The sequence below is a fragment of the Quercus robur genome, chromosome 11 (genome assembly GCF_932294415.1).
Source record: "Quercus robur chromosome 11, dhQueRobu3.1, whole genome shotgun sequence".
Taxonomy (NCBI): domain Eukaryota; kingdom Viridiplantae; phylum Streptophyta; class Magnoliopsida; order Fagales; family Fagaceae; genus Quercus; species Quercus robur.
Window position 1 is genome coordinate 55267804 of NC_065544.1, and position 17581 is coordinate 55285384.

Below are 17581 nucleotides of genomic sequence, written 5' to 3' on the forward strand. Positions count from 1 at the left end.
TTCAGCAAAAAAATTTCAATTTCAGCTAAATAAGTTATTCCCAAACGGATCCTAAGTAATGCTAGAGATAGAAAAAAGTCAAAGTTAAATAAATATGCCTTACAAATAGACGTGTTATTAATCACAAGTAATTCCAATAGAAAAATGTTAAAAATATTATAAATTTTACTACATAACTTTTATAATTTGATATGACAATGAATATGATAGGTAGACTTCAACAAACTATTAAATGCAATTTTTGAATGAATTTTTATGATTGATGATATATCTTTGTAATTCTCATGTTGTAAATTTTATAATATCTTAACATTTTTGTAAGCCTCATGTCACTGATCACATCCGTTACAACATCAGTTAGTAGTAAAATTTGTTATAACTTTAACATTTTCTCAAAAAAAAAAATCATATTAAAAATTAAAAAAGAATGGATTTTTTTTTAATTTTAAAATTATTATATAAAATGATAATTAAATATTATTTAACTGATAAAATAAAGCCACCATTTGAAGATTTCGCCATAGCCTTCCAAAATGTTTGGTCCGGCCCTAATGGTTTTTCTGTGTTAGTTTATCTTTTGGTTAGGTCATAGGGGTATTATCTTAGGCCACGTCCCAACATAGCAACTTATTTCTCAGCACCACTCTTTGCACGTATATAGATTACAAGAACACAGATTTATTGAATTAGCCGGGGTGAAAAAAAAAAAAAAAAAAAAAGTAGAGCAAAAAAAGAAAAGGAAAAAAAATATGCCTGATATAGAGAACAGGTTGGGAACCAGTACCACTATGAATGCTAGAATGGAGGAGGAGACACAGTGTGAGTGGAATTGGAGAGACTCTGCTTTCTGTGGTTTTCTTTTCATATTCATTTTTATCTTGATTTCGCCATTAATTTTGATAAGGTCTAAAAAGGCAGAGAATGGGGAAGTGAAAGATGACCCAAGAGACTTTCATTCTAAGGAAAATTCCCCAAAGGGCATTCATCCCATTCCAGGCAAATCCAACACTTTGAGTTTTGTGGTGTCATTCATTGTTGTTGACCTCCTTGGTTTGGTAATTTGCTAGATTATCTCTAGGCAAAAAAAAGAAGGAAATGAAGGATGTCCTTCTCAAAGAGGGTGTTGTACGTGCATCCAGTCGTCTTCCTTTAACACAATAATTATCTTCTTTTCTTTTTTTTTTTTTTGACAGTAAAGATAGAAATATTATTAGTCAAAGAGTACAGAAATACAAGGCTATCACCAGGCCCACGTAATACAAAATGTTGAAATATTGGCTTGGCGTGGGTTTGCATGTGGAGACCATTGCCCAAAGTGTTTTTTATTGTTATTATTGTTAATATATAATTTTTTTTATTAAATTATATAATTTATACTTATTTTTGAAAAAAAATTCTGGAGTCCCCATTAACTTGAATAGTGAAATGAAGGTATGAAGCTTTGACTCGCAATAAATGTAAAAAAGACAAAGGGTGAAACTGACACAAATCTCCATTATCTATTTGAAAAGACTAGACTTTGCCCGAGGCTACTGTTGGAGCACACTAGGGATGTCTAGCTAAGGTAACCATGGTGTAACTGAACAGAGAAGTACTCTTTTTTTTTTACTAATAAGGGATATATCATTCACGAGAAGAAAACGTGTCCAGCAAACAGAACGATAAAATGGACTCTTTTCGGCTAAATATTGCCCAAAAAAAAAAGTTTATTTGTGATATAGTTATAGTTTAAATTTATTTGACAAAATGAGGTTCATCAGATTTTGGTAATACCGTAAGTATATGAATTTCGGGCAGTTTTTGTGGGCAAGGGCAAATGAATTTCGGTAATCACCGAAATTCTTCAATTTTTTTCTCACTCAATTTCCTTTTATTTTTTTTTTCCTATTTTGGCAATCACACCACCTAAATTCTTTTTTTTCTCACCTCCATTTTATCATTTCTCTCTCCTCTCTTTTCTTTTATTAGAATTTCAGTGACGGTATTACCCAAATTTGCTTTTCTACTCATTTTTTTAAATAAATTTGAACAATATCTATATCATAAATAAACTTATTTTTTTGAAATATTTAACCAAAAGACTCCGATAAAATGTGTACAATTTTTTGACATGTAGTAATAAATGTGTCTAATAAAACTTTGCTAATTTTCCATGCAAGTAAGACCCAGAGGTTCGTTCATTAACAGGTGCACACCTATTAACAAATTCTTTAACTTTAAGCCTATTCCTTCATTTTTAAAGAAATGATCTGTCTAATTATTCTCTTCTGGCATGAAAGTTAAGTCAAATCAAGTCATTCACTGGTTAGGTTTTAAAATAAAATAATATTCGATGAAATAAAGTTATAAAACAATGTGTATGCGACTAAGGATGAGGATGATAACGTGTCGAAGAAGACAGAGTAAAAAAATATCGATGTAACGGCTATTATAGATTGACACTAGTTATGCTAAGGGCCTAAAGTGTGTAATTATCACATAGCCTGCAAGGTTAAGGCCGACTATTATCAAAGGCTACACGGCATCTAAATCCAAAGCATCTGACAATCTCATTAATTATAAAAGTTTTAATCCCACTTATAAATGATATTATAAATGGATTTTGCTAATAAATTGCCGAAGATAATAATAATAAACAAAATAGAAGCCTCCGGAGGGCTGGCCCGATGGTGTGAGATCTAAGATCTTGCGTACATGCACGAGATTCCTTGTTCAAGTCGTGGCGGTTACCATGTGAGCTTAGGTTTCTACTTCCTTGCATGCATTGCACCTCATCTATTGGCTCTATTGGAGTGTTAAGGTGAGGTCTGTGGTACTCCGATCATAGTAATTATGGCTCAATCTAACATTTTCTAACGAGAGGTGTCCCTATTAGATCACGTCCTGCGAGGTAAATCACATATAGTCGCTCCTGCCCCTTTTTTCATTTAAAAAAAAAAAAAATAGCATAGATCAATAATCTTGAAAGTTTGTGACGTGGCATTTTTGTTTCCATGTCCATTTTTCTGTACAGTAGGTTTAATGCAATCACACTTGGACACCTGTAGTCATTGCAGTTTAAGACTCTTATAGTAATTAAGTTCAACTAATTAACAACATTGAGACATTGGATTAACTAAAATGTTATTTTTTCAATGCCATTAGATGTTTGATTATCATGGTATCATGTGTTTAAATATATTTTTTAACTGATTTTTCTTGCATTTGATTATGTACGTAGTATGTTTTTGCTGACAAACATGACAAGAGTGTTCTTGCTAATACATGGGTTGCAATTTCTAGCATGGTTAGACAGAGGCCACGACTTTTGCTGTCTATGGTTTTGTGTAATTATGTAGCCCCTGGTGAACAACTTAAATTTCTTGGTTTATTTAGAATCATTATGGTATGGTTATATGTGATTATATAGTCCCCTTACATAGACTTTTTGCTTTATTTAGAATCATTATGGAAGTGGTTTTGTATAATTCCAAAGTCTCTACAAATTTCTAGGCTTATTTAGAACCTTTATGGATATCCATATTCTAGACGGTTGAAACATATGATTATGATTGATATGAATGTTTCAGTTTATGTTGAATCCTCTATTATATTCTACCGATATGAAAGATGTGTTAAAAGCTTGGCCCTTCCATCTGCTTTGATTGAAAGAAAAAAAAAATTAACGTAGTTTTAATGCAGTCACAGCTAAATACCTTATAGTCATTGCAGTTTTAGATTCTTAAGTATGACTAATTAACATCTTTGACACATTAGATTAACTAAGGCTGCGTTTGAATTGACTTCAAATTGATTCCGGAAATGATTTTCCGGAAAATTGGGTGTTTGTTTGTTACTTCAAATTCAATCAAACTGAAAAGCATTTCCAGTTGACCGAAAATGAGAGCCAAAACAACGGAAAATCATTTCCATTTTCATTTTCACTTCAAATGATTTATGGCCTTGGAAAATAGAAGAGAGAGAGAGAGAGAAAGAGCAAGAAGATCGTCGACGTCGGAGCAAGAAGATCGCACCGCTCCGATCGTTCAAACCCACCCTCGTCTAACTCAGTCACCGATCATCGAGATCGTCTCACCATTTCTGGACCACGCGCGAAGAGAGAGACAGAGAGAGTAGAGAGATCGTCACACCGCGAACCCACTCGCACCGACGAACCCCAACGAACCCACTCGCACCGACGAACCCCGACGAACCCACTCACACCGCGAACCCACTCGCACCGATTCGTTCTCGTTCTCGTTTGAAATTTTTGTAATAAAATTTGTTTGTGATTTTGATTTTTTACTTTCTCTCTTTGATCTCTGATTTTGTTGTTGTTGTTGTGGTGGCGTGGGTGGTGGTGTTTTGGTGGTTTTCCTGTTGTGTGGTGGTGGGTTTTGTGGGGGTGGTTGTGGAAAATAGCATTTTCAGAGTGTTACCAAACACATGAAATTATTTTATAGAAAAATTTTCATAATACAACCAAACACTTGAAAATATTTTCATTTCCGGAAAATAGTATTTCCGGAAAATAAATATTTTCCGGAAAATATTTTACATGAACCAAACGCAGCCTAAGATGCTATTTTCAATGCCATTTAGCTCTTTGATTATCATGGGATTTTGTGTTTAAATATTCCTTTTAATTTATTTTTCTTGTATTTGATTATGTTGTACTTTTCTTTTAAATATATTTTTGTTGACAAGAATGAGACTAGTTTTATTATTTTGAGAGGTCATATTTTTAGAGCTAATTCAAAATTACCCACATGGACAAAGAGAAAGAGAGCCAGTTAAATTGTTCAAATTTAATAGAATTTGGAACAATCTATATATTTTTAATAATAAGATTGGATTAAGAAGAGATACAAACCTATCTTTTTAGAGCTAATCCAAATCTATCTTTTTCCGATTCTATCTTTTTCAATTCTTAAGCAAGTGGACCAAATTCTCTCAAAAAAAAAAAAAAGTAAGTGCATCAAATGGACCGAAGTAGATTGAATAGATTGAAATAGACCAAAGAAATCAAAATGGACTGAAACAGACCGAATTGTACTGAAATGGACATGAGACCATGATCATACAATATTTGAAGATTTTTTTAAGATGCAATATTTGAAGTTTTGAACATTAGAGAGAGCATATAACCAACAAATGCATCCAACTATAATTTAACATGTAATTCCTAATTGAAACCTAGTCCTCAACATCCACAAGATCAAAATAAATCTCAAAATTGTTATTCAATTGATGATGCTTTACCCTTTAAATTGAAGAGTTTGTATTTACTTATATATTTTAGGAAAGAAACAATAAATCCAAAAAAAAAAAAAAAAACATTTTTATTTAAAAGAAACTCAACACTACATTGTTTTTCATGAAAAATTACTGACTTTTTTTTTCCTTCTAGTTACAATCTAAGAGCATTTAATATGATGGTTGTAAAAATTTTAGTTTTTTGTAACTCAAAAACTTACATTATCTATTTTTACTATTCCACTTTACAATACACCTAAATACTCAACCTCAATAATTTTTTTTTTTACCACTCCATTTAAATATTATTTTTTATTATATTTTAGTCTTTCCTCCATCCCAGTACCCTAGGTATTGTAGGGTTCTGAATCCCCCCAATGAATCTTCGAGTGTTGTTTTCGGTTGCAGAGTCAGAGTGAAGAGAGATGGACAAGGGCCACAAGGCAACAGCCTTAAACGTAGTGCAGTGAAATGATTTTTTTTTTTGTCCTTGTGCAGGATATTATGGTACTACAAATGTTGATTTCTTCTATTGTATTTGACCATTTTAAGTAGTCTTTCTTTCTTTCTTTTCTAATTTTTTTTTTTTTTAACACTGTTGAAATTAAAACCATTTTCTAATTTTCAAATGTTAAACCCCTGTTTTGGCCCGTATTAATTAGGAGTTAGGGCTAATAAAACCATTTTTAAAGCCTAGCTTGTGTTGTATTTACCCATCTTATTCTTCACAAGTTTTAACAAAAATTTACACAAATTGTAACTAAAACCTAAATAAATAAAAAAAGTCTATTAATGTGAAATTATAAAAAAAAAATTAATATATATATACACACAATTATAGTTGTGAAATTAAGTAGTAATTAAAAATTTAGTTATTTTTTTATCTAAATATTCACAATAATATTATTTATATATATATATATATATTAATGTCCAAATCATATTATATATTCTCTATCATAAAAGTTGGGCTTTACAAATCATGATTGTGATAAAGATACACGATACTTAGATGCCATATGTATTTACAATTAAAAAAATACATACTTGTTTGTTTTCTTAAAACTATGAATATTATATTATTTACCAAATTAAAAAAAAGTTCAATACACAACAAACAACAGGACTCATGATACATGCACAATAGATATTTCAATATTGTCCCAATAAAAAATAGACAAGAAAAAATTTGAAACAGGTATCATAAAATATTTTCCAATCACTCTCTTAATTGTCCCAAATCCAATTAAACCAAAGCATTACACAATTGAGAATATATTAATAAAGACAAACCGCCCTATTATATATTACTATCTTATTTTATATGAGTAAAAATATAAGACCTGTAATTTATGATACTGTTTGTATTTGATAGGAAACTTTATTAACGAGTATCCAATATAAACTAAAATAAGAATAAACCTAAAATGTAAGGACTAAAATTGTATTTTCGTCAAGAATAAAAGCACGCTAAGGGAATGACTTACACAAGAATAGGTTGGAAGTCCAACAAGGTGTGAAGAAAAGAAAAATAAAGAGTGAGGCCAATGTTTTTTTGGAAATCCTAATTTAAGAGCATTAACAACTGGCCGGGGATGCCAAAAAAAAAAAAAAACCTATTTTGCATCCTCAAATACTACATTATCTATTTTACAACCCAATTTTTATTTTTACATACAACATAATAAAATAATATAAATTATTTAATAAAATAATAAAAAGTATTATTCTCTCTTTTTTCCCACCCACTTTTTCTCTTCACATACAACCCCATATTAAAATAACACATTTTTTTTACAACCTATAAACAGTAAGGTTGCATATATAACCATTCATAAGTTGCAAATTTTTTTAAGTTTACAAACCCAAATGATGTAGATTTTAAGCAGCTTAAGTTGTAAAATAGCATATGGGAGTGTTTACACCTCAATGCGAATGAACCTAATATACCATTCCGCCCAACATGGTGAATAAAAGAAGACAGAAAAAATAAGATCTACCGACGTGGAAGACGTACAGATGGGCTTTGAAAGTTTGACGTGGGCCTCTTGATTTCTTCATCAAAACATCTACCGACAAGTTCTTACTTTTTGTCACGTTGGTTTTAATAATAAGCCATATGTGCATGTAAGTATAAATAAGGGGGGCGGCTAGAAGAGAGCTGAAGCGCAGGACAGAAAACAGGAGCATAGGTCTGTAATTTTTCTCTTTAATTCAGATTCTCTCTCTCACAATACCCCAAACAATGAAAATATGCTTTCAGCACTTATTGCCTCTGAACTGCATATCTGTACTGCATATCAAACTATTTAATGCAGAGAAATCTTGACCTTTACAAATGCAAAAGAGACGGAATCAACCACGTGTTGAAGATGACTATAAGAGAGAGCTTGCAGAACATGCAGAGGCGTGTTTCAATGAGTTTGGAGGTACTCAAGTAAAGTAGTTGGATTGGTCATTTTTATTCCCGAGGAACATGGTGCATGGGAAAGCCTAACACAGATTAGGTACAAAGTCATGGAAATAATTAAATTTAGAGAAATAAGTATTTTGCTTTGTGCAAGATTTTAACATACTTATTATGTTACCATACTCTATGGACTAACCAAACAATTGGCTTATTAAGAAGATAACAATTCATCATAAATATATATATATATATATATATATGATGCCCCTAATGCTAAAAAAATGACTCTTGATTTAATAGAGAAAATAAATTACCTTCGTTTTTGCAAGCTTTATACATCAATCTTTACGTAGTGTATTGCATATACAGATATACTAGATTCAACTCATTCAAGTAGTTGATGGAGTAGTATCTTTAGAAGTTTTTATTTTTTACCCGTTTGAATTTATCCAATACAATGGCACACACACCTTGGAGCATTGCTCTTACATATTCAAGCATCCAAGAACTTAGAATAGTGGTCTCTCTCTCTCTCTCTCTGAGTTAGTATATGTTAACTTGAAAACACAAAACTGATGAACCACTTAGAAAGTCGAAATGTGCAGATAAGAGCTACAGTATGGTAAAATATCTACCTTGCTGCTAGAAATCAAGAGTGTAGACCAAGGCTACAAATTTGTTGCAGATAGATGGAATTTCTACTAAAATTACATACTTTTCAATATCCAATTTAAGCAATACATTGATTTTTATTTATTTATTTATTTTAATTTTTATGAATCAGATATTTTATTGATGTTGGAACAAGAAATACAATATTCAAAGACCAAGACATGAATAGCTACCAAAACTCCTAAGCCAGAAACCCATTCCACCAACAAAACCTACCAAAAAGACAAAGTTAACATGTACATTAATAGCACAATACTAGATGATGGTTTTGAATCATAAATGCACCATCCAGTAAGATATTTTCAGTGATATTTCCAAATACTTTAAAAATAGAAATAATTGTTAGCTAGAGTAAGATAGATATAATATATTTTATTGGTTAATAGGATTTTTTTCCCATTTAAGGGCCATAGGCCATTGCCTAATCTATATATCTATATAATAATATTTTAAAAAAAATATCCGAAGCCTTTATGTGAAAACGAGAAAGATGCATGTAATGAATAATGCTATGGGTCTCTTACAATTGTGCAAAGTTGCTAAGAAAAAAAATTCTAAATTTCAATATGCATATACAACTGATGAAGAGAGTAGGTTGGAGCATATTTTTTGGGCTCCTACTCCTTGTTTTGATTGGTACCAAAAATATGGAGATGTGTTTATATTTTATACTACTTACAAAGTAAATGCATATGACATGCCTTTTGGTATTTTTGTTGATATCAATAATCATGGAAAGACAATTCTCTTTGGTTGTGCACTTCTTCGAAATGAAACAACTAGCGCATTTCAATGGTTAATAATGGTATGTAAATTATTTAATTATCTTGTAAGGTTGTGCAATTATTTTTCAATTTTATTTGATTAATTAGTAGTTTAATAGTATATATCCTACTTTATTTTTTCATGTGCTAATAACTTTGTATTTGATTAATAAACTTTTGCAAATTTAATGAAGAAGTCACCTAAGACAATTTTAACAAACCAAGATCCATGGATTACAGAGACAATATCAAAATAATTGTCATCCACATAACATGCTTTTTGTATATGGCACATTACTGCTAAATTTAGTAGTTGGTTTACGGCAATTCTTCGTAGTCAATATTCAAATTAGTGCAAGGATTTCTACAAGCTATATAAGTTAGACTCATGTGAAGAATTTGAGCATCAATGGTCTCAAGATATAGCAAAATATGACATGCTTACTAACAAGTAAGTGGTTTATATCAAATCAAGCATTTTTGGGTACCATGTTACCTTCGTAGCTATTTTTTTGGGGGAATGACAACAACTGGAAGATCCGAAAGTATAAATGCATTTATCAAACAGTTTGTTAGTTCCCACATCAACTTGACGCCATTTATTGAACAAGTAAGTCATTATTTATCGTTGCTTTCTTTTATTGTAGAATTTGATTTTTTTTTTTTTTTTTGTTAATATTTGTAGTTTTTATGTGTCTTTAAATTATTTACAATTTGTAATTTTAGGTTGACTTTGCCATTGAAGATATTGAGCAAACACATGATACAATGTTGGAGAAATATAGAGGTTCTTCTTTAAGAACATTGTCACTGATAGAAGAACAAGCACATAGTGTGTTGACATCCTATGCTTTCAAAATTTTTCAAGAGGAGTTTGGAAGAGCCACACAATATTCGGTGCTTCAAGAAAATAGTATTGAATTTGTGTTGCAATATTATGAAGAAAAAACTAGTCAAAAGCACTTGGTCTTATGGGATGGTGAGATGACATGTTGTGGTTGCAAGAATTTTAAATTTTGGGGTATACTTTGTTGTCACACACTTAGTGTATTCATTCACAAAGATTGTTATCGAATTCCATCTTTGTATCTTCCACCACGTTGGTGTCGCAAAACATCATTAGGTGGAAAAGAATTGATAGTGTTGAGTGATGAAAATTTGGTGGACAAGGAAAATATGGTTGATGCTAATGCTAATGATGCTATTGATGGAGATTGTTTTGTTCGTTGTCCTCCGCTCTCAAAGACGAAAGGTCGTCCAAAGCAAAAAAGAATAAAGGTGGAAAAGAATTGGGAAAGCAAAAGAGAACTTGTGGGTTTTGTAAGCATGTTAGCCAAACATCTCTACATGTCTGAAGAAGGAGAAGGAAAACTCAACTTCCTCAAATGGTGCAAAGAAAATGAAAAAGTGCACTTCAATAGATATGGGATTGAACCCAATATTTTATTTGAAATATTTGGTCTTTTGCTTAAAAAATCACCAATATAATGTTTGTCAACTTTTTATTTTTGTCGGTATTATATTATCATTTTGACAATATTATGCCAATGAATATCATGAATTCTTGAAAAAATAGAAAATTTTGCCATAGAAATAATAGTGTTTCACTAAAATTGAAATCTAATGTCCCATATTATATCATGTATCATGACACTTTTTCAATCTAAAGCAAACCGGTCTTCTCACGACATTTGAAATACAAAATAGCAAACCGGTCTTCTCACGACATTTGAAACACAAAATAGCGAGGTACTATTTTTAAACTTAAAAAATAATTTTAAAAATTACTATTTATGTTTTATTTGTCTTAGGACACTAAATCTCTAACACCTCTAACCCACTACTAATCAATAAAATATTTTTATTTCTTTCATTTTGGATTTTATTATTTTTACTATTTAAATAAAATAAATGTCAACTCCACCTTAAATCTATGGGGAAATATAGTGGGGCACCAACACAACCCCACCAATTTACGCGGGTTTGTCCCAACAAAATGTTGGTGGACTGTGGGTGGGGCCTCTCACAGGACAAAAAAAAAAAAAAAAAAAAAAATGCAATGACTCAAGCTTGTGCCATCACATATACAAATAGAAATTGCGGACTCAAAAGGAATTGGTCATTGTTGCAAGAAATAAGATTTTATTGTCATGATACTTATTGGCCTCATATCATCTTGAAATGTTACAAGTATAGAGGTTATAAAAAGAAAATGTAGTGCGAATGTGTATTTGTCAAAATTCACACTTAATAAAAACTTGAAATTTAAAGATTTTATTGATGTGATCTTTATTTTTCCTAGAGTTTTAAAATTTTAATTTTACCTCTTGAAGATGTATGTATATTGTTTACATTAGTAGCCTCTTCATATATATTTTTCCATTAAGTGTCATAAAATAATGTTATACGTGTCTAGTTTGTCCAATAAAATAATGTCACATGACAGAATAAAAATGACGTGAATAATAGACACAATTGATACTTATAATAAATTTCACAATAAATTTTGCTTTTCATATATACTTATAATAAATTTGATAATAAATTTCATTATAGTTAACTGTGATATAAATACGTAAATAATTTCCCAAATACTTATAAAAAGTTGCATTGGTAGCATTATTTATTAAACTTAGATACTTGAAAAGGCTGAACGTAAAATTAAAAAAAATTAAAAAAAAGAAAAAAAAAAGAGGCTGAACGGCATGTAAACTCCAGCCCAAGGCATCTGCCGACTTTAAAAGGTTGAAGCCCACTTTAAAAGCCTAATTTAGTTTAGTAGGCGGTAGGGAAGGTCTCCGACTATATAAATAAATAAAGGGTAAATTCCACTAACCTACCCTAAGAGCATCCGTAGCAGATGTTCTAAATATTATGTCATTTTACCACATCAAATGCTTACTTTATTATTTTACCACATTATTTTACAACATCTCATTTATCAGATGTTCTATAATTCAATTTTATACATTAAAATAATATTTACTACCTATTAAAATAATATTTACTACCTATAAACATAACCAACGGCTCTCTGCCAACAACCAACAGCCACCACCACACAACCCTCACATCCTCCGCAACCAAAAACACAACTCAAAGCAAACCCCAGCCAAATCCCAACCCAAACAAATTCCAGCCAAATCCCAACCCAAACAAATCCAGCGCTGCCGCAACAAACAAACCCCGACAAATCCCAACCCAAACAAATCCAGTGCTTCCTCTAAGTACTTCTTCGACCTCTTCGCCATGCTCTTTGAACGCCCCAGATGTTGAAGAAGCGCCATTGTTCTTGCTTCTTGCAAAATGGCCTCCCTTTCCCAAGTCTCCGATTCCGAACTAGCAAGTAGCAAGTGTGGGTTTTTGTTGGGTTTTACTGAAAGTGGATCGAGCGCTGCCGCAACAAACAAACCCCGACAAACCCACCGCCTCCACACCCTCACCCACAACCACTTCTAAACCCAAACCCATCAAACAAACAAACTCAAGTAACCACCCAACCCATCAGACCCTAACCAACCCATTAACAAACAATTCAAGTAACCACCAGAACAAAACCACAGCGCTGCCGCAACCAACCTCGACCCACAATGCCGCCGACCCAAAACCTTGACCCACAACCCATAGCCCACCAACACCAAATCGGAAGCCCCACCACCACCACCACCACCACCTCAAACATAAACCCCAACAAACCCACCGCCTCCACACCCTCACCCACACCCACTTCTAAACCCAAAACCTTCATAACCCAGACTCCAAACCCACTATCTTCATCGCCGTCACCGTCATCGCCGACCCACACAACAGACCCACACCGACATCGCCGACCCATAGCCTAGCCCATCCGAACCCACCCACCTCCATCGGAACCGAACCCATCAAACCACAGCCAAAAAAAAAAAAAAAAAAAACAGAAAAACCATTGTTAGAGAGAGATCAGCGTCGGCGTTGGCGTGGAAGTGATCGTCGGCGTGGGCGTCGGCGTGGGTGTGAAAGAGCAGTGAGGATTGGGGTGAGAGAGAGAGGAGAGGATTTGGTTTGAGAGAGCTGAGACCGACGGAGAGATGAGAGAGAGAGAAATAAACAATCAATAAATATTATACAACATTTGTTCCGTACCGTGGCAAATTTGTCACGGTACTGTTCAATGTTGCAAAAAAAATGACATATCCCACATCTGATAATTGGGCTTAAAATGGGTTTGGTGTGGGATATGTACCAAATATTTAGCATTTGGCACATATCCCACATCTACTGTGGGTGCTCTAAGGTTTGTCATAATGTCCAACTAGGTCCATCACAATTTAAAACCTACCAATTTCATCTTAAAAGACCATTTTGTCCCTAATTTTTATTATCTCTTCTTTCTCTCTCCTGTCTCGTTACTCTCCCTCTCTGTCAACTCTCTTCTCTGAGTTCTCTTTCTTAGAACTCTCTCTCTAACCGGTGAAACCCATGAGTTTTGGTCACCGGAAACACCACCCAACAAAGGACTTCCCGATTCCCACCGCAGGTTTGAGTTGTTTGACGCCATCAGTGCTATTTAACGGACTCTCGTCCCTCTCAGATCGAAACCCACGCGGTGGTGATGGTGCTTCAATCTGGTCACCGGCGAAACCCATAAGCTCGGTCATCGGTGTCAGCAGCACCACCATGCAAGGGTCTTCTCGATTCCCATCAAGTTTGATGCCATCAACAGACTCTCGCCCCTCTCTCTCTTATCAGAACCCATGTGGTGGTGGTGGTGATGGTGCTTCAATCTAGATCTCTCCATTGTCTTTGCAGCGGCGTCATGGATCTCGACATGGGCTTTAGATTTCAAATTTGGGCAGTGTTCTTCAGGGGATGATGACCCAATCTCGTGGTGTGGTGTTTTTTTTTTTTTTTTTTTTTTTTGTTTTTTGATGTTTACAATGGGGTCTTGGGTGGTTTTGTATTGATTTTCTATGTTGTGTTTGGTTGGGATTTTTTCTGGTTTTAGGGAATTTTTGTTGGGTTTTTCTGGAGATCTCAATGGGGTTTACAAGCGGATTAATGGGTTTTGAAAGAGTGATTTTTATGTGCTTTTTTGTAGCATTTTCAGGGGATCTTCAGTGGGATTTTGGTATTGTTCTTTTGGATTCAGAGATTTGGGTTGGGTATTTTCGGTCAGAGAGAGGTTTGAGAGTGAGAGAGACGAGAGAGAATAGAGAGTTTGTATGTTTAGGGGCAAAGTTGTCTTTTTAGGACCAAATTGGTTGGGTTTTAAAATGTTCTGGACCTAACTGGTATTATCACAATCCTCAGGTAGGATTGTGGAATTTACCCATAAATAAAAACACTAACGGTAGGTCTCTGTTTTTGTTTTCTAAAGCTAAACCCTTTCTTCACACACAGACACAGACACAGACACAGACTCAGACTCAGACTCTCCCTCTATAACCTTGCCTTCTCTTTCTCAACCAACCGAAACCCCTCTCTCATCAGGATTAAGGTTACCTTCCTATTTTTCTTCTCCTCTCTTCAAACTAAAGAAGAAGAAAGAACAGTTCAGCCCCAAGGAGCTCAGTCCTTTGTCCTTGAAGTGGAAGAAGAAGAAGAAGAAGAAGAAGGGCAAACCAGTTCCATGGCCATCCAAATACTTCGCAGTGTTGGGGAACCATCTCTACGCTGTAGGTGGTGAAATAAAAACCCGCCAAAAGGATGTCTTAGACATCCCCGAAGATTATTCAGAGGATGAGGATGTGGGTTACTCCATGGGTATCGAGACAAAGGATGTTTGGATCCATGGGCTACGTTTCTAAGTGTGGCTTCAAGAATGTCTCTGCACCAGCAAAATTTTGGGGGAGTATGAATTTCTTGATGCTTCATTTCGTCCTGGTTTCCTCCATTTGTGTGAAAAAAAATTCTGACTTATCTTGCGATCTGGCTACCCAACACCGGAGGACCCTTTTGTGAGTGTAGAATTTCTTTATTGTATCATACTTGATCTTCCTCCGGATGAAGATTCCTCGCAGTGGAATGTCTCTATTTTGTCTGTTCAAAAATACTTATTGGATAAGTATCTAAATTTGTTGGATTGCCTGATTTTGTGAGTTTACTGCTTCTCTCTATACTATTTATCCAATAAGTATTTTTGAACAGACAAAATAGAGACATTCCACTGCGAGGAATCTTCATCCGGAGAAGGATCAAGTATGATACAATAAAGAAATTCTACACTCACAAAAGGGTCCTCCGATGTTGGGTTGTCAAATCGCAAGATAAGGCAGAAGTTTTATCACACAAATGGAGGAAACCAGGACGAAATGAAGCATCAAGAAATTCATACTCCCCCAAAATTTTGCTGGTGCACAGATCTCTGGTGAATAACTTAAATTTTTTGTTTTACTTAGAATCATTATGGTATGGTTATATGTAATTATATAGTCCCCTTTACATAGACTTCTTGGTTTATTTAGAATCATTATGGAAGTGGTTTTGTATAATTCTAAAGTCCCTGACAAACTTCTAGGCTTATTTAGAATCTTTATGGATATCCATATTCTAGACTCAGTTGAAACTTATGATTGACATGAATGTTTCAGTTTATGTTGAATCTTCTATTATATTCTACCTATGTGAAAAAGATGTGTTAAAAGCTTGGCCCTTCCATTTGCTTTTGATTGAAAGAAAAAAAAAAATTAGTAGTTTTAATGCAGTCACAGCTAAACACATTGTAGTCATTACAGCTTTAGATTCTTAAGTATGACTAATTAACATCTTTGACACATTAGATTAACTAAAATATTATTTTCAATGCCATTTAGCTCTTTGATTATCATGGTATTTTGTGTTTAAATATTCCTTTTAATTTATTTTTCTTGTATTTGATTATGTAGTACTTTTTTTTTAATGCATTTTTGTTGACAGGAATGAGACTAGTTTTATTATTTTGAGAGGTTCACATTTTTAGAGCTAATTCAAACTTACGCACATGGACAAAGAAAAAGAGAGCAAATTAAATTGTTCAACTTTAATAAAATTTAGAACAATATATATTTTTTAATAATAAGATTGGATTAAGAAGAGATACAAACCTATCTTTTAAGAGCTAATCCAAACCTATCTTTTTCCATTTCTTTTTTTTTTTTTCAATTCTTAAGTAAGTGCACTAAATTCTCTCCAAAAAAAAAAAAAAAAAGTAAATGCATCAAATGGACCCAAGTCTTAAATTTTTAATGACTTGTGTTATTCTCTGCTCAACTTTATAGAAAATATGACAAAATGAAAATGTTATCCATTCGAGCGATCCACTTCTTGTTTTTTCTTCAACTGTGGACCATGAAAAAGAGTTTTATAGGAATGATATGATACACGATACTATATCAAAATAACATACCAAATAACAGTCCTATTAAAGCCCATAGCAAACGTGTGATAAAAAGATAATAGGTAGTTTATTTCCACACAAAAAAAAAGAAAGAAAAAGAAGGGGGCCATAGCCTATATATATATATATATATATATATATTAAGATTAAAAGAAAAAATGAAAAATCATTTGTCACTTAGACGTTAAAATTTAAAACCCCTATGACACTATAGACAGTTGGCACCATTTCCCTCCCCTATATAAAACTGAGGTTTAGGTGTGCTTTTTCTCGTATAGGCTGGCTCACTTCATCTAAAATGTTCCCCATTTAATGTAGGTTTGACATCTGTCGTTTGGGAAGAGAGGAACGAATGGTCCAAAATGAAAGCTCATTTTACCAAGCTCATTGCCTCCATCAACGCCGAATTGCTCAGAAAGCACGCCATATGGTGGTACGATTTTGCAAGTGAGAAGAAAAAAAAAGAGGAGACAGAGGAGTGAGAAATAGTCTTATAACTTTCCATTTTTTGGCAAAGCTATTTATATCGAGTCTTTTGGGTTAAAATTGTAAATTTTAAAGTTAATTTGCGTTATAGCTACTGTTCGAAGTTAATTGGGAATCTGAGGAGAGAGACTGAATTTCGGCAATGACGTTGCCGAAATTCAGCCAAAAAAGATGGAGAGAGAATAAGGCTACCGAAATTCAACCAGAAAGCAGGAGAGAGGAGAGAGAATAACAAAAAAGTAGGAGAGAGGAGAGAGAATAACCAAAAAGCAGGAGAGAGGAGAGAGAATAACCAAAAAATTTTTTTTTTCCCCCACAATTTCGGTAATGGCATTGCCGAAATTGTGGGGGAAAAATTTTTTTAGGAAAAAATTTTTTTTTTTTTCCCCACAATTTGCCATTGCCGAAATTGTGGGGGAAAAATTTTTTTAGGAAAAAAATTTTTTTTTTCCCCACAATTTCGGTAATGAAATTGTGGGGGAAAAATTTTTTTAGGAAAAAAATTTTTTTTTTTTTCCCCACAATTTGCCATTGCCGAAATTGTGGGGGAAAAATTTTTTTAGGAAAAATTTTTTTTTTTTCCCCACAATTTCGGTAATGGCATTACCGAAATTGTGGGGAAATAAAAAAAAATTTCCCCAACAATTTCGGCAATGGCAT

The 17581-nt window shown here is 33.3% G+C and overlaps 1 protein-coding gene across 1 annotated transcript in view; it reads left to right on the forward strand.

The window, feature by feature from the left end:
* Positions 1-15671, forward strand: part of LOC126705799 (uncharacterized) — a 29138-nt gene extending 13467 nt beyond the window's left edge. Inside the window, exon 2 of the mRNA XM_050405010.1 lies at positions 14563-15671. Coding sequence (XP_050260967.1) covers positions 14563-14867 — 305 coding nt within the window. The 3' untranslated portion in view covers positions 14868-15671. The remainder of the gene's footprint in view (positions 1-14562) is intronic.
* Positions 15672-17581: the final 1910 nt, after the last annotated feature.